Source organism: Camellia sinensis, chromosome 8, assembly GCF_055761805.1.
Source record: "Camellia sinensis isolate YWXY chromosome 8, ASM5576180v1, whole genome shotgun sequence".
Classification (NCBI taxonomy): Eukaryota; Viridiplantae; Streptophyta; class Magnoliopsida; order Ericales; family Theaceae; genus Camellia; species Camellia sinensis.
The window spans coordinates 192304247-192319767 of NC_138968.1; the positions used below are offsets into that span (position 1 = coordinate 192304247).

General features: G+C 31.8%; 1 protein-coding gene and 1 long non-coding RNA gene across 2 annotated transcripts; both read right to left on the reverse strand.

The window, feature by feature from the left end:
• Positions 1 to 3583: 3583 nt before the first annotated feature.
• Positions 3584 to 5136, reverse strand: LOC145796772 (uncharacterized). Its single transcript, XM_082881919.1, has 5 exons — positions 5079 to 5136; positions 4915 to 4989; positions 4708 to 4812; positions 4257 to 4609; positions 3584 to 3753 (listed from the first exon to the last, which is right to left on the reverse strand). Coding segments are annotated over exons 1-5 (537 nt in total). The 5' UTR covers positions 5082 to 5136; the 3' UTR covers positions 3584 to 3752.
• An 851-nt stretch (positions 5137 to 5987) lies between these two features.
• Positions 5988 to 9977, reverse strand: LOC145796773 (uncharacterized). The gene is made up of 3 exons (XR_014337285.1): positions 9742 to 9977; positions 6232 to 6394; positions 5988 to 6144 (listed from the first exon to the last, which is right to left on the reverse strand). It is a non-coding gene; the product is annotated as an uncharacterized LOC145796773 (long non-coding RNA).
• Between the last annotated feature and the right edge of the window lie 5544 nt (positions 9978 to 15521).

A 15521-nucleotide genomic window follows, 5' to 3' on the forward strand; every position in this document is an offset into this window, starting at 1 on the left:
AGTGATTATAGATCAAATAATATTTTCAGGTTTTTTGTAACTTGTTTACATTAGAGGCTTTGGTATATATAATGAAAATTATAAATGTTTATAGCCGTTGTAGTCATTTGAATTTATAGCCGTTTATAGCCGTTGTACTTCCATCATTATCAATTTGAATATCTTCCACTCCATCATTACAAATTTGAATATCTTCCACTTGAACCTTTTGAATCTTTTGGCCTTTTGAACCTTTATAGCCGTTGTACTTCCATCATTACTAATTTGAATATCTTCCACTTGACCCTTTTGAACCTTTTGGCCTGCTGTTGTGCTAGGCTGTTTGAACCTTTGTTTTGGGTTGTTTGAACTCTTGATTTAATAAAATATTAAATACATTCTAACAACATTTAGGATAAAGGTTTAGGTGAGAAATAATTAGACAAAATAAATTTTGATTCTATTTTTCTCTTTCAAATAAATTAAAATTTAATTAAATAAATCATCAAAATAAATTTTGGATTCTATTTTTCTCTTTTAAATAAATTAAAACATAATTAAATAAATCATCAAAATAAATAAGTCTAACAAAGAGAACCAACCATGTAAGTTGAACAAAGAGATTGAACAACATATTCTCCCACCTCAAGAAGAAGGAGGAAACAATGATGATTTGCCAAGAGAATGGAAGTTTGTTTATAATCACCCTAAGGATTTAATCCTAGGTGACCCTACAAAAGATATTGAAACTCGCACTTCACTTAGAAACATTTGTAGTAACTTGGCTTTTCTCTCCTAGATTGAGTCTAAAAACTTTCAAGAAGCTGAATTCGATGAACATTGGAGAATAGCTATGCATGAAGAGCTTAACCAACTTGAGAGAAAAAAAGTGTGGGAACTTGTGCCAAAACCTAAAGATCATACCATTATCGGTACCAAATGGATCTTTTGAAACAAGCTTGATGGAGTCGTCACAATTATAAGAAACAAGGCTAGGCTTGTTGCACAAGGATACAATCAAGAAGAAGGTATTGATTTCGATGAAACCTTTGCTCCGGTTGCTAGATTAGAAGCCATTCGCATGTTACTTGTATTTGCATATTTTAGAGATTTCAAACTTTATCAAATGGATGTAAAAAGTGCCTTTCTTAGTGGTTTTATAAATGAGAAAGTTTATGTTAAACAACCCCTAGGTTTTGAAGATCATGCTTTTCCAAATCATGTTTTTAAACTATCAAAAGCTTTATTTGGTTTGAAACAAGCACCTGGTGCATGGTATGAACGATTAAGTAAATTTTTGATTGAAAATAATTTTTCTAGAGGAACGATTGACACAACACTTTTTGTTAAAACTAAAAATGATGATTTACTTATTGTGCAAATATATGTGGATGACATTATATTTGGTGCTACTAATGAAACCTTGTGTAAGGAATTTGCTAATTGTATGTAAGGTAAGTTTGAGATGAGCATGATGAGGGAGCTAAATTATTTCCTTGGGCTTCAAATCAAACAATGTAAGGAAGAAATTTTTATCAACTAAGCTAAGTACACAAAAGAACTACTCAAAAAGTTTGGTATGTATGACTCAAAAATAGCTGAAACACCTATAAGCACATCTATTAAGCTAGACAATGATGAAAAAGGTAAGTCCATTGATTAAACAAAATATCGAGGTATGATCGGCTCACTTCTTTATTTAACTGCAAGTAGACCCGATATTATGTTTAGTGTTTGTATGTGTGCTAGATATCAATCAAATCCTAAGGAATCACATTTCACTGTTGTTAAAAGAATTTTTAGATATCTTTTTGGTACTCAAAATTTGGGACTGTTTTATCCTAGAGGTGTTGCATTTGATTTAATTAGTTACTCGGATGCCGACTTTGCCGGATGCAAACTTCATAGAAAAAGCATCAGTGGCACTTATCACTTTCTTGGTAATTCATTAGTATCTTGGTTTAGCAAAAAGTAAATTTTTGTTGCTTTATTAACGGCCGAAGCTGAATATATAGCTTCCGGTGCCCAAATACTTTGGATGAAACAACAATTGGAGGATTTTGATTTGCATTATGATCATATCCCTATTAAATGTGATAATACTAGTGCCACCAATTTAAGAAAACATCCAGTTCAACACTCACGAACAAAACATATTGAAATTCGACATCATTTTTTAAGAGATCATGTTCAAAAAAGGGATATTGTACTTGAATTTGTAAACACCGACAAGCAATTGACGGATATTTTCACAAAATCCCTAAGCGAGGATCGCTTCAATTCTATTCGTGGCGAGCTTGGACTGTCGATTTCTACTTAAAAAGTTTTGTTATGACTGTGAAACTTGAATTTTTGTTAAAATGATATATGTGTATTGCTATATTGCTACATTGATATGGAAACATTTATATCAATTGCATGCTCTCAAGTCCTTCATACATTATTATCCTTAACAGTTTGTTATTCTTAACTGTGTAATTTTTTTGGGGTTCTACATCTTGAGGTAAAATTAACTTTGCATACATTGATTTTCTTTAAAGCCCTCATGGTATTTTTTTTTTTGCATTACCCTTCCACCAACACCGACGTCCCATTAAGTATAATTTCTGCTAGTATTATTTTATTTTAATTTATTTTTCTTATTGCTATTAGGCTTAATATCTTTTATTTTTTTATTTATTTTTTGTTGTTTTACTAATAGGCTTCATTTCCTTTATTATTTTTTTTTTCTTTTCTTTTCATTATTTATTTATTTACTTTCACTACAACAAAATGGTACTTTAATGACAAAATCACTTCGTCTCCAATAGTGAAATTTTCGTCACCAAATTGATCCGTGACGAAATAATTTCGTCACCACGTTCGTCCCCAATTCGTCGTCACTAAAAGTACCCGGTGACGAAAATTTATTGTCACCTATTATTGGCATTTGGTGACGAAATATTTCGTCACTAAATGTTAAATATTTTGTCATCTATAATATCCATTTCGTCACCAAAATTAAATAAAATTTTATTATATTTATTTTGGATGACAAAATATTTCGTCATTAAAAATAGTGATAAAGTTTTTAGTAACGAAAATATCGTCACCAAAAGATGAAAAAAAAGACCCTTCAGTGACGAAAACTTTTTGTCAAGAAATATTTTAATTTAGTGATGAAATAGTGAATATGTGTGACAAAATTATTTGTTGGGATTAGAAAGTTTTAGTGTCAATTTTTTTCGTCACCAATAATAAATAATTTTTAAAAATTGAGGGGAGGGTTATATTTGCAATTTATATATTTTTTTCAATAAACAATACCTGTACATTTTAATAATCTATTAAATAAAATATTTAATACAAATCAATATAAAATTAACTAGTTCATTATCATGAAACAACCCAAGCAAAATACATGTCTCATAGTATCAAGAAATTAATATATAACATCCAAATTATAACATCTATTTTAGTAAAATCAAAAACTACAACACAATCAAAATAACTTGTGCATTTTAATAACCTGCTGAATATAATATCCATTACAAATCATTACAAAAACCTGTTCATTAGGTAATATCAACAAAAACCTGTTCATTTTAATCTATTCAATAAAATATCAACAAAAAGATAAGATCCATCACAATATAATCATAGCCCACAACAACATAGTCAAAATACATGTTTGGTAATATCAACAAAAAGTACAACTACACTGTGATGGATGTGTCTGGTAATATCAACAAAAAACTCTTGCTATGCAGGTTACCAAATTCGTTCATCTCCAATCTGCCATTTAAAAAAGAAAAAAGAAAAAAAAGACAATAACAAAAGGTTAAGGTAACCATTCACTAAATATGTTAATATGTAACCTATAAGAGAAAAAAATAAAAAATTCAAAGTAAATTTTAAACCAAATTTTTACCGTGCTTGTTCCGTAAATTTTTACAACTTACATTAGTTCCTCCCAAGGTGTTCATAATATTTCTTAGCCTTTTAACGACTATTTCAAGATTTTACTCCCTAACGGCGTATTTTCAAGCCTAAATGTTTTCCAACCGAGAGTCCTATGATTGCTCTGTAAGTTTTCAAAACTTATGTTGATTCCTCCCAAAGTGTTCGTGATAATTTCTGATAATCTCAAGGTGTTTGTGATGTTTTTCGGGCCTTTAGATGCATACTTCACTATTTTCCCAGGACCTTGTGCCTAAATGTCAAAAGTAGTTTTTTATTCTACCCTAGTTAAAGAAGAAATGTTATACTAAATTAACATATAAACATAATATACTAACCAAGAAGCTTGTTCATCAGAATCTGAACTTTCCCCATTCTCAAAATTTCCCGTGATACCTTTCTGCGTCAAACACTCTATGATACTTTGTATCTTCTTACTTTGTTTCTTCTCTGACTTTTGAAACCTTGCAATTTGTTCATTTTGCTGTGCTATTTGCATCTCAAGGCGTTGAACATAGTCACTATTTTCAACAGGTACAACAGTAGTCTTCATAGAAGAAGAAGGCCTCAAGCCGAGTCCTTTCACATAACCTGACCTTGGCTTAAGCACCTTAACTGACAACTCCTCTTGGCTTAAAGGGATCACACCAGTCTGCGAGAGGTGTTCGGCTTGCGTCTTTATCATGTTGTCCTGTTAATTTAAAATAAATCGAACAATTATTAGTTATTCTACCCTACAAAGCAAATAAATAATTTTATCAAAATTAATATGCATTGCCTTGTACATACATAATTAGCTTGGCTCTCCGACGAAATCCATTCATGTGTGTTCGAATTATAGTGGATGGACTTGTAAAACTTTGCCAAATCAGGAACTTCTCCATTTGCAATTATCTGATTCATTTGTTTTTGAATGTTATTTCAAATATTTAAATAACAAAGCCTACTAATCTGATAAAATAAAATAGCAGAACACACCGAGCTGTGCACCCTAACCGGGATTGATTTTGATCCACATCTATGTTTTGTTTTCATTTGCATCCTATTATTCACATTAGTTAGTGATTGTTCCTACACGATTGAAACACCAATAAAAACAACAAAACTTAACATTAGTAAGAAGAAAATTAATTTTTGACAATTAACATAAAACATTATACCATGAATTCTTTACTATTCCACTTCTTGTCAATTAGAGATGTCCATTGATTAAGAGTAACACTTTTAGGTGGGTGGCTTCTCGCGTACTCCTCCCCTCTTGCATCCTTAAGTTGCTTGTATTGTTTGTGCAACCTATAGGTGAAGCTACTCAATCGCCGACCAAACTGTGTGTTTAAAGTCCTTGCTACATCACTCGGATTGCCTTGTAGATCAAACTGATCCTACAAAATCAAATCATTTTTTTTATAAGTTAAATAACCTAAATTTCAGACAAGCAGCAATGAGCCTGATTAAACAACAAAGAAAAAAAGATTGCATCAACAGATGTGTTAACAATTGCAATTTAATTCCTAGATATGCAGGCATTATATATTGTAACAGTTGCAACAGAAGTGTTAACAGAGGAATATGATGTCCATGTTTTTCTAGGCAGTGTACAGGAACCTAAAAATTCAATGTCTAGCTTTGACATGAAATGTCCTACATGTCTTTCTAGGCATTATATATTGTAATGAAAAACATTAACAGCAAGAATATGTGAATCATAAGTGTATACTATTGTAAATATTGCTTTTTACTGTGAAGATATTGCCAAGACCTTCCTAAATACATAGTTATAGTTACATTCTTACTAATCGTTAAATTCGTTCCAAAACTAGAAGTCTTTGATATGCTACCATGTAATATCTTGTTTAGCAGCAAGTTCTTGTAATCACCCTAACAAAGAGAGTATTTCTTTCACACAATAATTACCATGTAATTTCAATTTCAATTTCAATTTCAATTTTCATGTGTCATGCCTCTTTTACTTGACAATAATTACCTCCAAGCGTTGGATCATCGGCTTCTTATCAGCATCGTGAACCTTATTCCACCTACAAAAGCTCAAGTCTGGTAATTGCGTTCGAACCTCTATGCCAATCTTGGAGGCCAACTTAGAGGCTTGATCTCCCACTGGCGCACGGAAATGTTCAGGTACAGGAACCAACATCTTTCCATTTTTCTGGACAATGCGTTGGGTTTGTATGCCGCGTGTTGGACCACGACCACGTCTGTCATGTGATGCTGTAAGGACATAATGTTAATTGAGTTAATAAGTAAACAAATGCAAGTTAGACCTTAAATTAAATATAAACAACTTTGCAAACTTACCAACACTACTAGATGCAGTCACCTCATGCACAGGTTGCACATTATGAGGTGGTAAGGGTTGGGTACCAATCTCTTGACGTGGGGGATCCATCCCTTCTTCTGGGGTGGGAGTTAATGGCCTCGAATAAGGCTGTAAACGTAACCCCGGTGGCATCTCTTGTTCCTGAAATAACATAATCGAATAGTAAAGAAGATATTTAACACAGTTAAAATATATTTTAAAAAAGATATGAGGTTTAAGATATACGAAGAAGATATTTAAATAGTAAATGATATGTTCACACACAAATATAAAATAATATATATAATACCTTGCGATAAAAGGAACCCAATGACTCGTTATCACTATCATTCTCACTCCCTGACGGATTATACTCATCATCATCATCTACCGCAACCCTAATTCCCTTTTCCTTTGCATTTGCACATTTGGGCTGAACCACACTCATCAAAGAATTTGTAATATTCTTCACTCCAAGATTGTTCATTACCTCATAGTTCTTCTTGATTCGCTTATTTCTTTGTTTCTCATATTCTGTTAGCTTCTTAGTTCTCAAATCACCTGGTTTCAGCCATTGTCTTTTTCCTTTGACCATTTTCTACAACTATATAACATAATTCAACTTTAATTGGAAAATATAGACAATATAATTATTCACCATTAAATAAAAGAAGAAAAACATAATCCCAAACATAATCCCAATGTTTCGAATTGTAATGCATATATTTTAACTCCAAATATTTCATAACAAGGAAGTTCCAATCCCTTGAATTAATATTTCACGCAAAAATTTTAAATCATATTGTAGAGTAGTGAAGGTTTCCATGGAAAAAAAATCAAGACAAGAGATCCTCTTCTTAAAAGAGGTGATGTTCCTGTATTGCATATATTTTAAATCCAATTAGGATTGATGATCATTGATGCTTAACATAATTATGTCTTGCATTAATCATATATTACATTTGATTTTCGAATTCCTGGATGGACAGTTTCACTATGTTTGCCCAAATGCTTTGATGCTTGTGGTGATGATGGCCTATTGAGGAATTTTAACATCACTGGCACATCTCTGGATTTACATATCATATACTTAGACAAATCAAAGTTTTTCCTGTTCAGACATGCTATTCTTCACTTGTATACGATCCTTATTCGTTTTCTATTTTCGGACTGCAGAGATAAAATTGAATTGGAATTGGACTTCAAGAGACATTGGGAAGAGTTCCGTTCGTCAAGTTCTGAAAAGGTAAGCTGTGATTATTTTGCTTTGCTTTCTAGTTTTTTTTTTTTTTTGGGTATACAATTTACTTTATAAAAGTATTATTTTTTAGCTTTTTGGGTATACAATCTACTTTATAAAAGTATTATTTTTAGATGTTTTTTGTAGATTAGTAAAGCAGCATACTAATGTAGCTCAGTTACTTACCATGTATGAAAACCTCTCTCCTTTTCTAATTTGTTGTGTCAATTTTGAAATATTTATGCAATTTACTTAAATGTGAAGATATGTTCCTTGCTATGTGTACAGTTTTTTCTTCTGCTTATGTAGATATTTATGCATTTCAATTTTTTAAATTGGTGGATTGTTATTTGTCCCCTTCTTTTCTTGTTATGAATGACTCCCTTGCTGCTGTTAGTACTAATAAGTGTTTTGTTCTCTCACATACCTGCAATTTGAATTTATGAAGCTGAAAATATGACAGACATATAATCATGGGAGACACGTAATTCATTCACTTACAGAATTATTGAAATACTTTGTATATTATCTTTGGTTTTCTATATCAAATGCATCATTACATACATAAAACTTATTATCAAAAGAACTTGTATATGTCTTTTTGAGAATGTTTTTGGCCCTGTCATGTAATATATATTGTGTCTAAATGCCTCTAAAGTCATCGACATTAAGTATTTGGCTTAACAGTCTCAGAATTAAGTAGAATGGAATTGGCTTATGGATAATTTCATTGGCCTTGAAATGCCCTATAATAGTATATTGTATTTTATATATATGCATGGATGTAAAATATTTCTGCTGAGGCAGGATCAAATTACATATTGTTTTACGCTTCATATTCTTACATTCCTCAGTAACTTCTCTGTGGAGCCCACATTTGTCAAACTTATGTTGAAGTATTTGGTCCTTGTTTTTCACATCATGTTTGTTAATCAGCAATTAGTGGCCACACAATCCATATGGTCTTTTCTACTTCCTAACATTTCATGGCTATAATTTGGAGTTTTATATGGATGAGATATCTCTCAATCTCCAATCAAATTGGAATTTGGTGAGCATGATGAGAATGAAAGAAACACGCAACTCATTGTGGATTTTATAAAATAATTGGTGTACCACAAAATCCTGTTCTGGAGTGTAAGAGTAAGAAGTTCTACTCCAACTATAATTTTGGTTGTGAATGCTCCTGAAATAGTAAACTTGCAATCATCTGAAGAAAAATGTCAATTGTCTTAAAAATAAGAAGAGGATACTTACTATATTATTGACATTTTAAAAAAAAAATGTATGAACTTAACTCCTTATCATTTATACTTATTTAATTATGAATTTGTTGGTAATATAATATCAAATTTGTTAGTGTGTTTTGAGCTTTACTTCTTCGTATATATATCAAATCAGCTTTATGGATGCAACTCCTCCCAATAGAAGGTGACATCTGTAATGTACCAATTTTTCACCAGCACTTCATTCAATGTAAAATGAACCAATTATTGCCCTCAAATTATTAAATTTATTATTTGTTATGATTAAATTATTACCATTTACTTTGTCTGAAATATTTTCATAGACATTACTTATAATTACATTAAACGTGATTTTATTTAAGTGAATAAGTTTTTCTTACAAAAATAATTAATCACTAGCCTTATAACTTAAAAGTATTTTACAGTTGCCAGCATGCAACTGTAACATAATTAATCATCTTCTTGACGTGATCAGAGTGGATTGTTTCCATTCTAATGTATAAGATTGCTAACACATTATTAAAAATTAAAATCAACGGCCTATACCGATTGACCTTGTAATGGACATCTCCATTTCATTTATGAAACAGTGAGAATCCAGCTCCCCTAATTGATATGATAAATTACTTTGTGAATGCCCCTAACAAATATCATCCAGAAACCAAAATACATAAAACAGAGACTTTGTATAGCAAAACAACCCACACTCAAGTATGTAATAAAACCAACCAAATACAAATAGAAGCATACATAGAAATAGTTCTACCTACTTCACTCCAACTATGGACATGAGAAACAGAAGACAATGGTCAAGTATTTAGGACCCTTTCCTTTCTTCCCCATTAAGCTATAATTTCGCACTAGAAAAGAAAACATGCCACATCTTAGAGCAGGATACATATATATATATATATATATTATATGTATAACAATATAATGTATACAGAACACAGAGTAGCAAAAGAAAAGAGAGAAAGAGAGAGCATCGAGAGAAAAGAGAAACGAGAGAGAGAGAGACTAACAGATCAGCGGCAGTGAGAAGAGGAGATGAGATCGGCAAGGGAAGGAGAGCCTAGATCGGCGCAGCAGCGAGGGGCGGTGAGGAGAGGAGAAGCTAACAGATCAGCGGCGGTGAGGAGAGGGTGACGGCGGTGAGCAGAGTGAGCCGATCGGCGATGAATCTGTGTCTGAATCGATGAGGAGAGTGAGCAGCGGCGTCGCCTCTGTGTGTGTGTGTGTGTGTGTGTGTGTGTGTGTGTGTGTGTGTGAAATAGGTTTGAACCAATAAATTATTGTGGGTGTTTGAGGTGCCAAAATATTTTTTCCCCCCCTAAATATTTAGTAACTAAATTATTTATTAGTGGCAAAATTATTTCTTTGGTGCCAAAACATTTTTTTCCCCCCCTAAATATTCAGTAACTAAATTATTTATTAGTAGCAAAATTATTTCTTTGGTGCCAAAACATTTCCCCCCCCCCCTAAATATTTAGTAACTAAATTATTTATTAGTGGCAAAATTATTTCTTTGGTGCCAAAACATTTTTTTCCCCCCTAAATATTCAGTAACTAAATTATTTATTAGTAGCAAAATTATTTCTTTGGTGCCAAAACATTTTTTCCCCCCCCTAAATATTTAGTAACTAAATTATTTATTAGTGGCAAAATTATTTCTTTGGTGCCAAAACATTTTTTTCCCCCCTAAATATTTAGTAACAAAATTATTTATTAGTGACAAAATTATTTCTTCACCAAAGATAGAAATATTGGCCACAAAAATCGTTTTGTCACTAAATAATATTAAAATATTAAAAATTATTGGTGACAAAAATATATTCGTCATTAATAATTTTATAATTAGTGACTAATTTTTTCGTCACTAAAAGTCTCAAAAGTTTGGCACCCTCCGAAAATATTAGCGGGAAAATATTTGATGACAAAAAAAATTATAAATAATGACGAAAAATAATTTCGTCACCTAATTTTTTTATTATGATTTAGATTGGTGACGAAATTTTATTTTTGTCTCCAAAAATGGTACATTTGGAGACGAAATATGATTTTCGTCATTAAAAGATACGTTTATCGTGACAAAAAAAATTTCGTCATTAGTTTTCGTCTCTAAAGACTATTTTTGTTGTAGTGTTTTTTGTTTTGCCCTGAGGCTTAATCTTGATTTTTTTTTTTTTGCACTTTACTTTCATTTTCAAGTGATTACATTAAACACAAATCAAAATATACATATTTGCATTAAAAAAAAAAAATTCCCTTCATTTTTCCGGCCATTAGCCGACCTCACTTACTCGCCTCGTCCACCGCTCTCTTTTTCTTTTTATCTCACCTTGGGTGACACTTGACGACCCTGCCCCTGTGCTTTCGTCGAGAGCGAGCACTCCCCCCCGACTATTAAAATCCAAGAACGACGTTGCTCTAAATCGGACCATGGAGGTGGTCTTTCGTTTAAGCTCTTTATTTTCAGCCTTTAGTGCGCAAATCTCTGCTCACGCATCCTTGTACATGCGCTGGAGCAGAGAGAGTTGGGCATTGACCTGGTGGAGTTCACTCGTTCTATCCTGCAGTCGATGCGCCAATTTTGTGACTGCAGTCACCGTCTCTATACAGGACGTCAGTGTGAAATGTTTAGCTTCAATATCTTATTGCGTTGCCATTATTTGCTTAATCGACATCATAGGAATGTTGGGAAGAGTAGGCACTGGGGCACTTGGCCCAGCAGTGCTTGAAGGGTCATTTAGGTACAGAAAGAGAGTGAGGGGACGGGGTGAGGTCATGTGGTCGACAAGAGAGATGTAATTGAAAGGAGGGTCGTTTTTGGCAAACTTTCTGCTCTGCTCAGTCTCTCTGCCCTATCTCTCTCAAGACGACGTAGAAAGGGATGCAAATGAATGAGGAAGAATAAGGAGAAGCGAGTGGTTAAGAAGAAGAAGACGGAAAAGAAGAAAACAAGTGGGAGAAAGAGTTGAGGCAGTTGATTGACCCGTCTCGCTTTTGTTGGTCAGCTGACGTAAAAGTGAGGCCACGTGTCCGACACGCTTTTCGACGAAAAAGAGAGAGGCGGATGAATCATATATATATATATATATGTGTGTGTGTATGTATATATCTCTGTTTTCATTATCTGTTTTTGATGCCATATATCCCTATCATTTTCCTCCTCCTCCTCCCGATTCTGAGCCATGATTTCGTTTTTGATAACGTCACAGGAGAAGAAACTTATGATGTTATGTATTATGATGTTATATATTATGATGTTACGCATTATGGTATTAATTTGATATCTTAATCTTATATCATGTTGTTGATTAAAGCTTATTTATTACACATGTGCTAACCTCTGTATTTAGAAATGAATTCAGGGAGTATGACTTGAGGGGGAGCCTTTCTTACTCCCAAATCAAATCAAAACATAATTGTGTGCCATCATTAAAAAAGGGTAGATTGTTAAACTTATTTATTTTGATGATTTATTTAATTATGTTTTAATTTATTTGAAAGAGAAAAATGGAATCAAAAATTTATTTTGATGATTTATTTAATTACATTTTAATTTATTTGAAAAAGAAAAATAGAATCCAAAATTTATTTTGATGATTTATTTAATTATATTTTAATTTATTTGAAAGAGAAAAATAGAATCAAAATTTATTTTGTCCCGTTATTTCTCACCTAAACTTTTATCCTAAATATTTTTTGAATGTATTTAACATTTGCTTAAATCAAGAGTTCATTTCAACCAAAAAATAATGCCTAAACTAGAGGTTCAAACAGCCCAAAATAAAGTGTTAGACTTATTTATTTTGATAATTTATTTAATTATTTTTTAATTTATTTGAAAGAGAAAAATAGAATCCAAATTTATTTTGATGATTTATTTAATTATATTTTAATTTATTTTAAAAAGAAAAATAGAATCAAAATTTATTTTGATGATTTATTTGAAAGAGAAAAACAGAATCAAAATTTATTTTGTCCCATTATTTCTCACCTAAATCTTTATCTTAAATGTTGTTAGAATGTATTTAATATTTGATTAAATCAAGAGTTCAAAAAACCCAAAACAAAGGTTCAAACAGCGCAGCAAAGCAGCAGGCCAAAAGGTTCAAAAGGTTCAAGTGAAAAATATTCAAATTTGTAATGATGAAGTGGAAGATAGAGTATAACGGCTATAAACTGCTATAAATTCAAATGAATACAACGGCTATAAATTGCTATAAATTCAAATGAATACAACGGTTATAAACGGTTCTAAGTTTCATTATATATACCAAAGCCTCTAATGTAAACAAGTAACAAGAAAAATCAGAAAATATTCTTTGATCTATAATCACTCACATCTATTCTCTGAAAAATTCTCTGAGAAGTATTCTTCAATTTTTGTTTACATCCTCTCTTAGAAATTATACACTGAGCCTTATAGTATTAAGCTCATCTTTCCTGTGTGAGATTTACAGAAAAATCAAAGCTACATTTTATATATCTATCTTTGAGAGATATTTATTGTAAAATTTCTTTGAAAGAAAAAATATCATTTCATCTTGTAAAAGTATTGCAAACACTGTGTTCTTGAAATCTTGAGAGTGATTGTGAATCGCCTAAGATTTGGAAGGGTTTGGGCTTGTGAAGTCTGTGTAAAATCCGTAGAGAATTGCTCCATTTGTAAAGAGGTTGCTAGCACCCATGTGAAGTTAGAAGATAGTGGAAAATCTCAAGTGAAGCTTGAGGAGTGGATGTAGGCTTGGTTGAAGCCGAACCACTATAAATCTGTTTGTCTCCTCTTTCCTAATCTCTTTACTTTCCTACTACTGCTATAGCTATCTAATATTCATGTGTTAATCATTTGATTTACCCTGTATGTTAGCTATATTTCATTGTTATTTTGCTTGATCATTTACTGCTAAGTTCATCATTGTGCTTATTAATAATTTGTTATACTAGTAGTTAAATTTTATTGGGGTATTATTAATTTTAATTTGTAGAAACCTAATTCACCCCCCTCTTAGGTTGCTTTTTGGGTAACAATTAGTATCAGAGCCTGGGGCTCTTGTTTAGATTTAACAATCTTGAGTTTTTTATCCATAGCAACCATGTATTCTACTTACTCTGTTGTAGGACAAGCTAGCAATAGGCCACCTCTCTTTGATGGTAGTAATTACATTCATTGGAAAGAAAAAATGACTTTGTATCTTCAAGCTACCAATTATGCTTTGTGGCTCATTATCACTAAAGGTCCTAAAATCTCTACCAAGGTAGTAGACCATATCAGTGTGCCTAAACTTGAGGATGAATTTGATGAGCGCGATTATAAACTCCTTCAAGCTAATGCTAAAGCCAAACTTATTCTTGTGTGTGGACTAGATGCAAATGAGTACAGTAGAATTTCTGGGTGTATTACTGCTAAAGAGATTTGGGATAAATTTGAAATCACATATGAAGGAACTAGCCAAATAAAAGAGTCTCGGATTGACATGCTTATTCATGATTATGAACTCTTTACTATGGAATCATTTGAATCTATTTCTGAGATGTTTTATAAATTTACCAATATTATTAATACTTTAAAATCTCTTGGTAAATCTTATACTAATGATGAGCTTGTAAGAAAAATACTTAGGTCTTTGCCAAATGAATGGGAAGCTAAGGTTTCAGCTATCCAATAAGCAAAAGACTTGACAAAATTAGGCATTGAAGAACTCCTAGGCTCACTCATGGCCATAAACTTTCAATGATGGATGGCAGCAAAAAGGAAACCATTTGGGGAGAAAATGATGGAGTAGCCAAACCGTGTCTCATGACTCTTGAAGAAGAAAAATCCACTCAAGATGAGGTAATTTCTAATTATGTAGAACTTGAAAGTGCTTTCAATGAATTACATGACATATTTAGAAACGTTTGTGTTAAGAATTCTAAATTAAAGAAATTAGTTACTTCTCTTTCAAATGATGTGGGTGTTTTAAAAATGGAAAATGCTACTTTGAAAAATGACTTTACGTCTATTGCCAATGAGAAAAACATTTTGAAAAACAATGTTGAGGATTTAAACAGAACTCTTGAAAATTTTGTAAAAGAAAAAGAAAACCTCAACAAGCTTCTTGGAAATAAAAGATGTGTTTTTGACAAAGTAGGCATTGGTTTTGATCCTCCTAAACCTTTTATGAGATTAAATATTCTTGAGACTAATCTCCATGAACCCAAGAAAGTATGGGTACCAAGAAAGAAATAAAGATATTTTGTAGGTGGAATCTCAAAGAACACCAAGGACTTCGAGAGGAAATGCACAATAAGAGTGTTCAATATAAAGAGCAAAATCAGTTTCTACAAGAAAAAGAATGATGAAATGAAAATCACCAAGACGAACAATAGAGGTAATGTATGGGTGAAGATTCCAAAGAGGTAAATGAAGGTATAACTCCTAACATACCTTTAAGCTTAAAGTTCTATATTCTTTAAGGCGTGATTTGTGTATAATAGGTTGTGTCTAATCATTGCTTCCATGTAACCTAATTGTACTAAGTTTGCTAAGTCATGTTCTGCTAATTTCTGTCAAGCATTCATGAACTCAAAAATGAGAATTATATTATTTTGATGAATGCCTATTAGAATATGAATGATTCACGTATTCATTAACATTTTATATCATGTCATCCATTACTATGAAAAATAGATAAGAAGTGATAAATTTTTTTGTGAGCATACTTTTCACATCTTATATATGACTTCATACTAATATATTAATTCATTTTTGAGTAATATCTTTGTAGAATCAATTTTGATGTCATAGCATGTTTTT

Coding starts and splice junctions, on each gene's coding strand:
- LOC145796772 (XM_082881919.1), bottom strand. Junction 4,813..4,914: donor GTGGATCAAAATCAATCCCG/GTTAGGGTGCAC, acceptor CAAATGAATCAG/ATAATTGCAAATGGAGAAGT. Junction 4,610..4,707: donor CGGAGAGCCAAGCTAATTAT/GTATGTACAAGG, acceptor TTAAATTAACAG/GACAACATGATAAAGACGCA.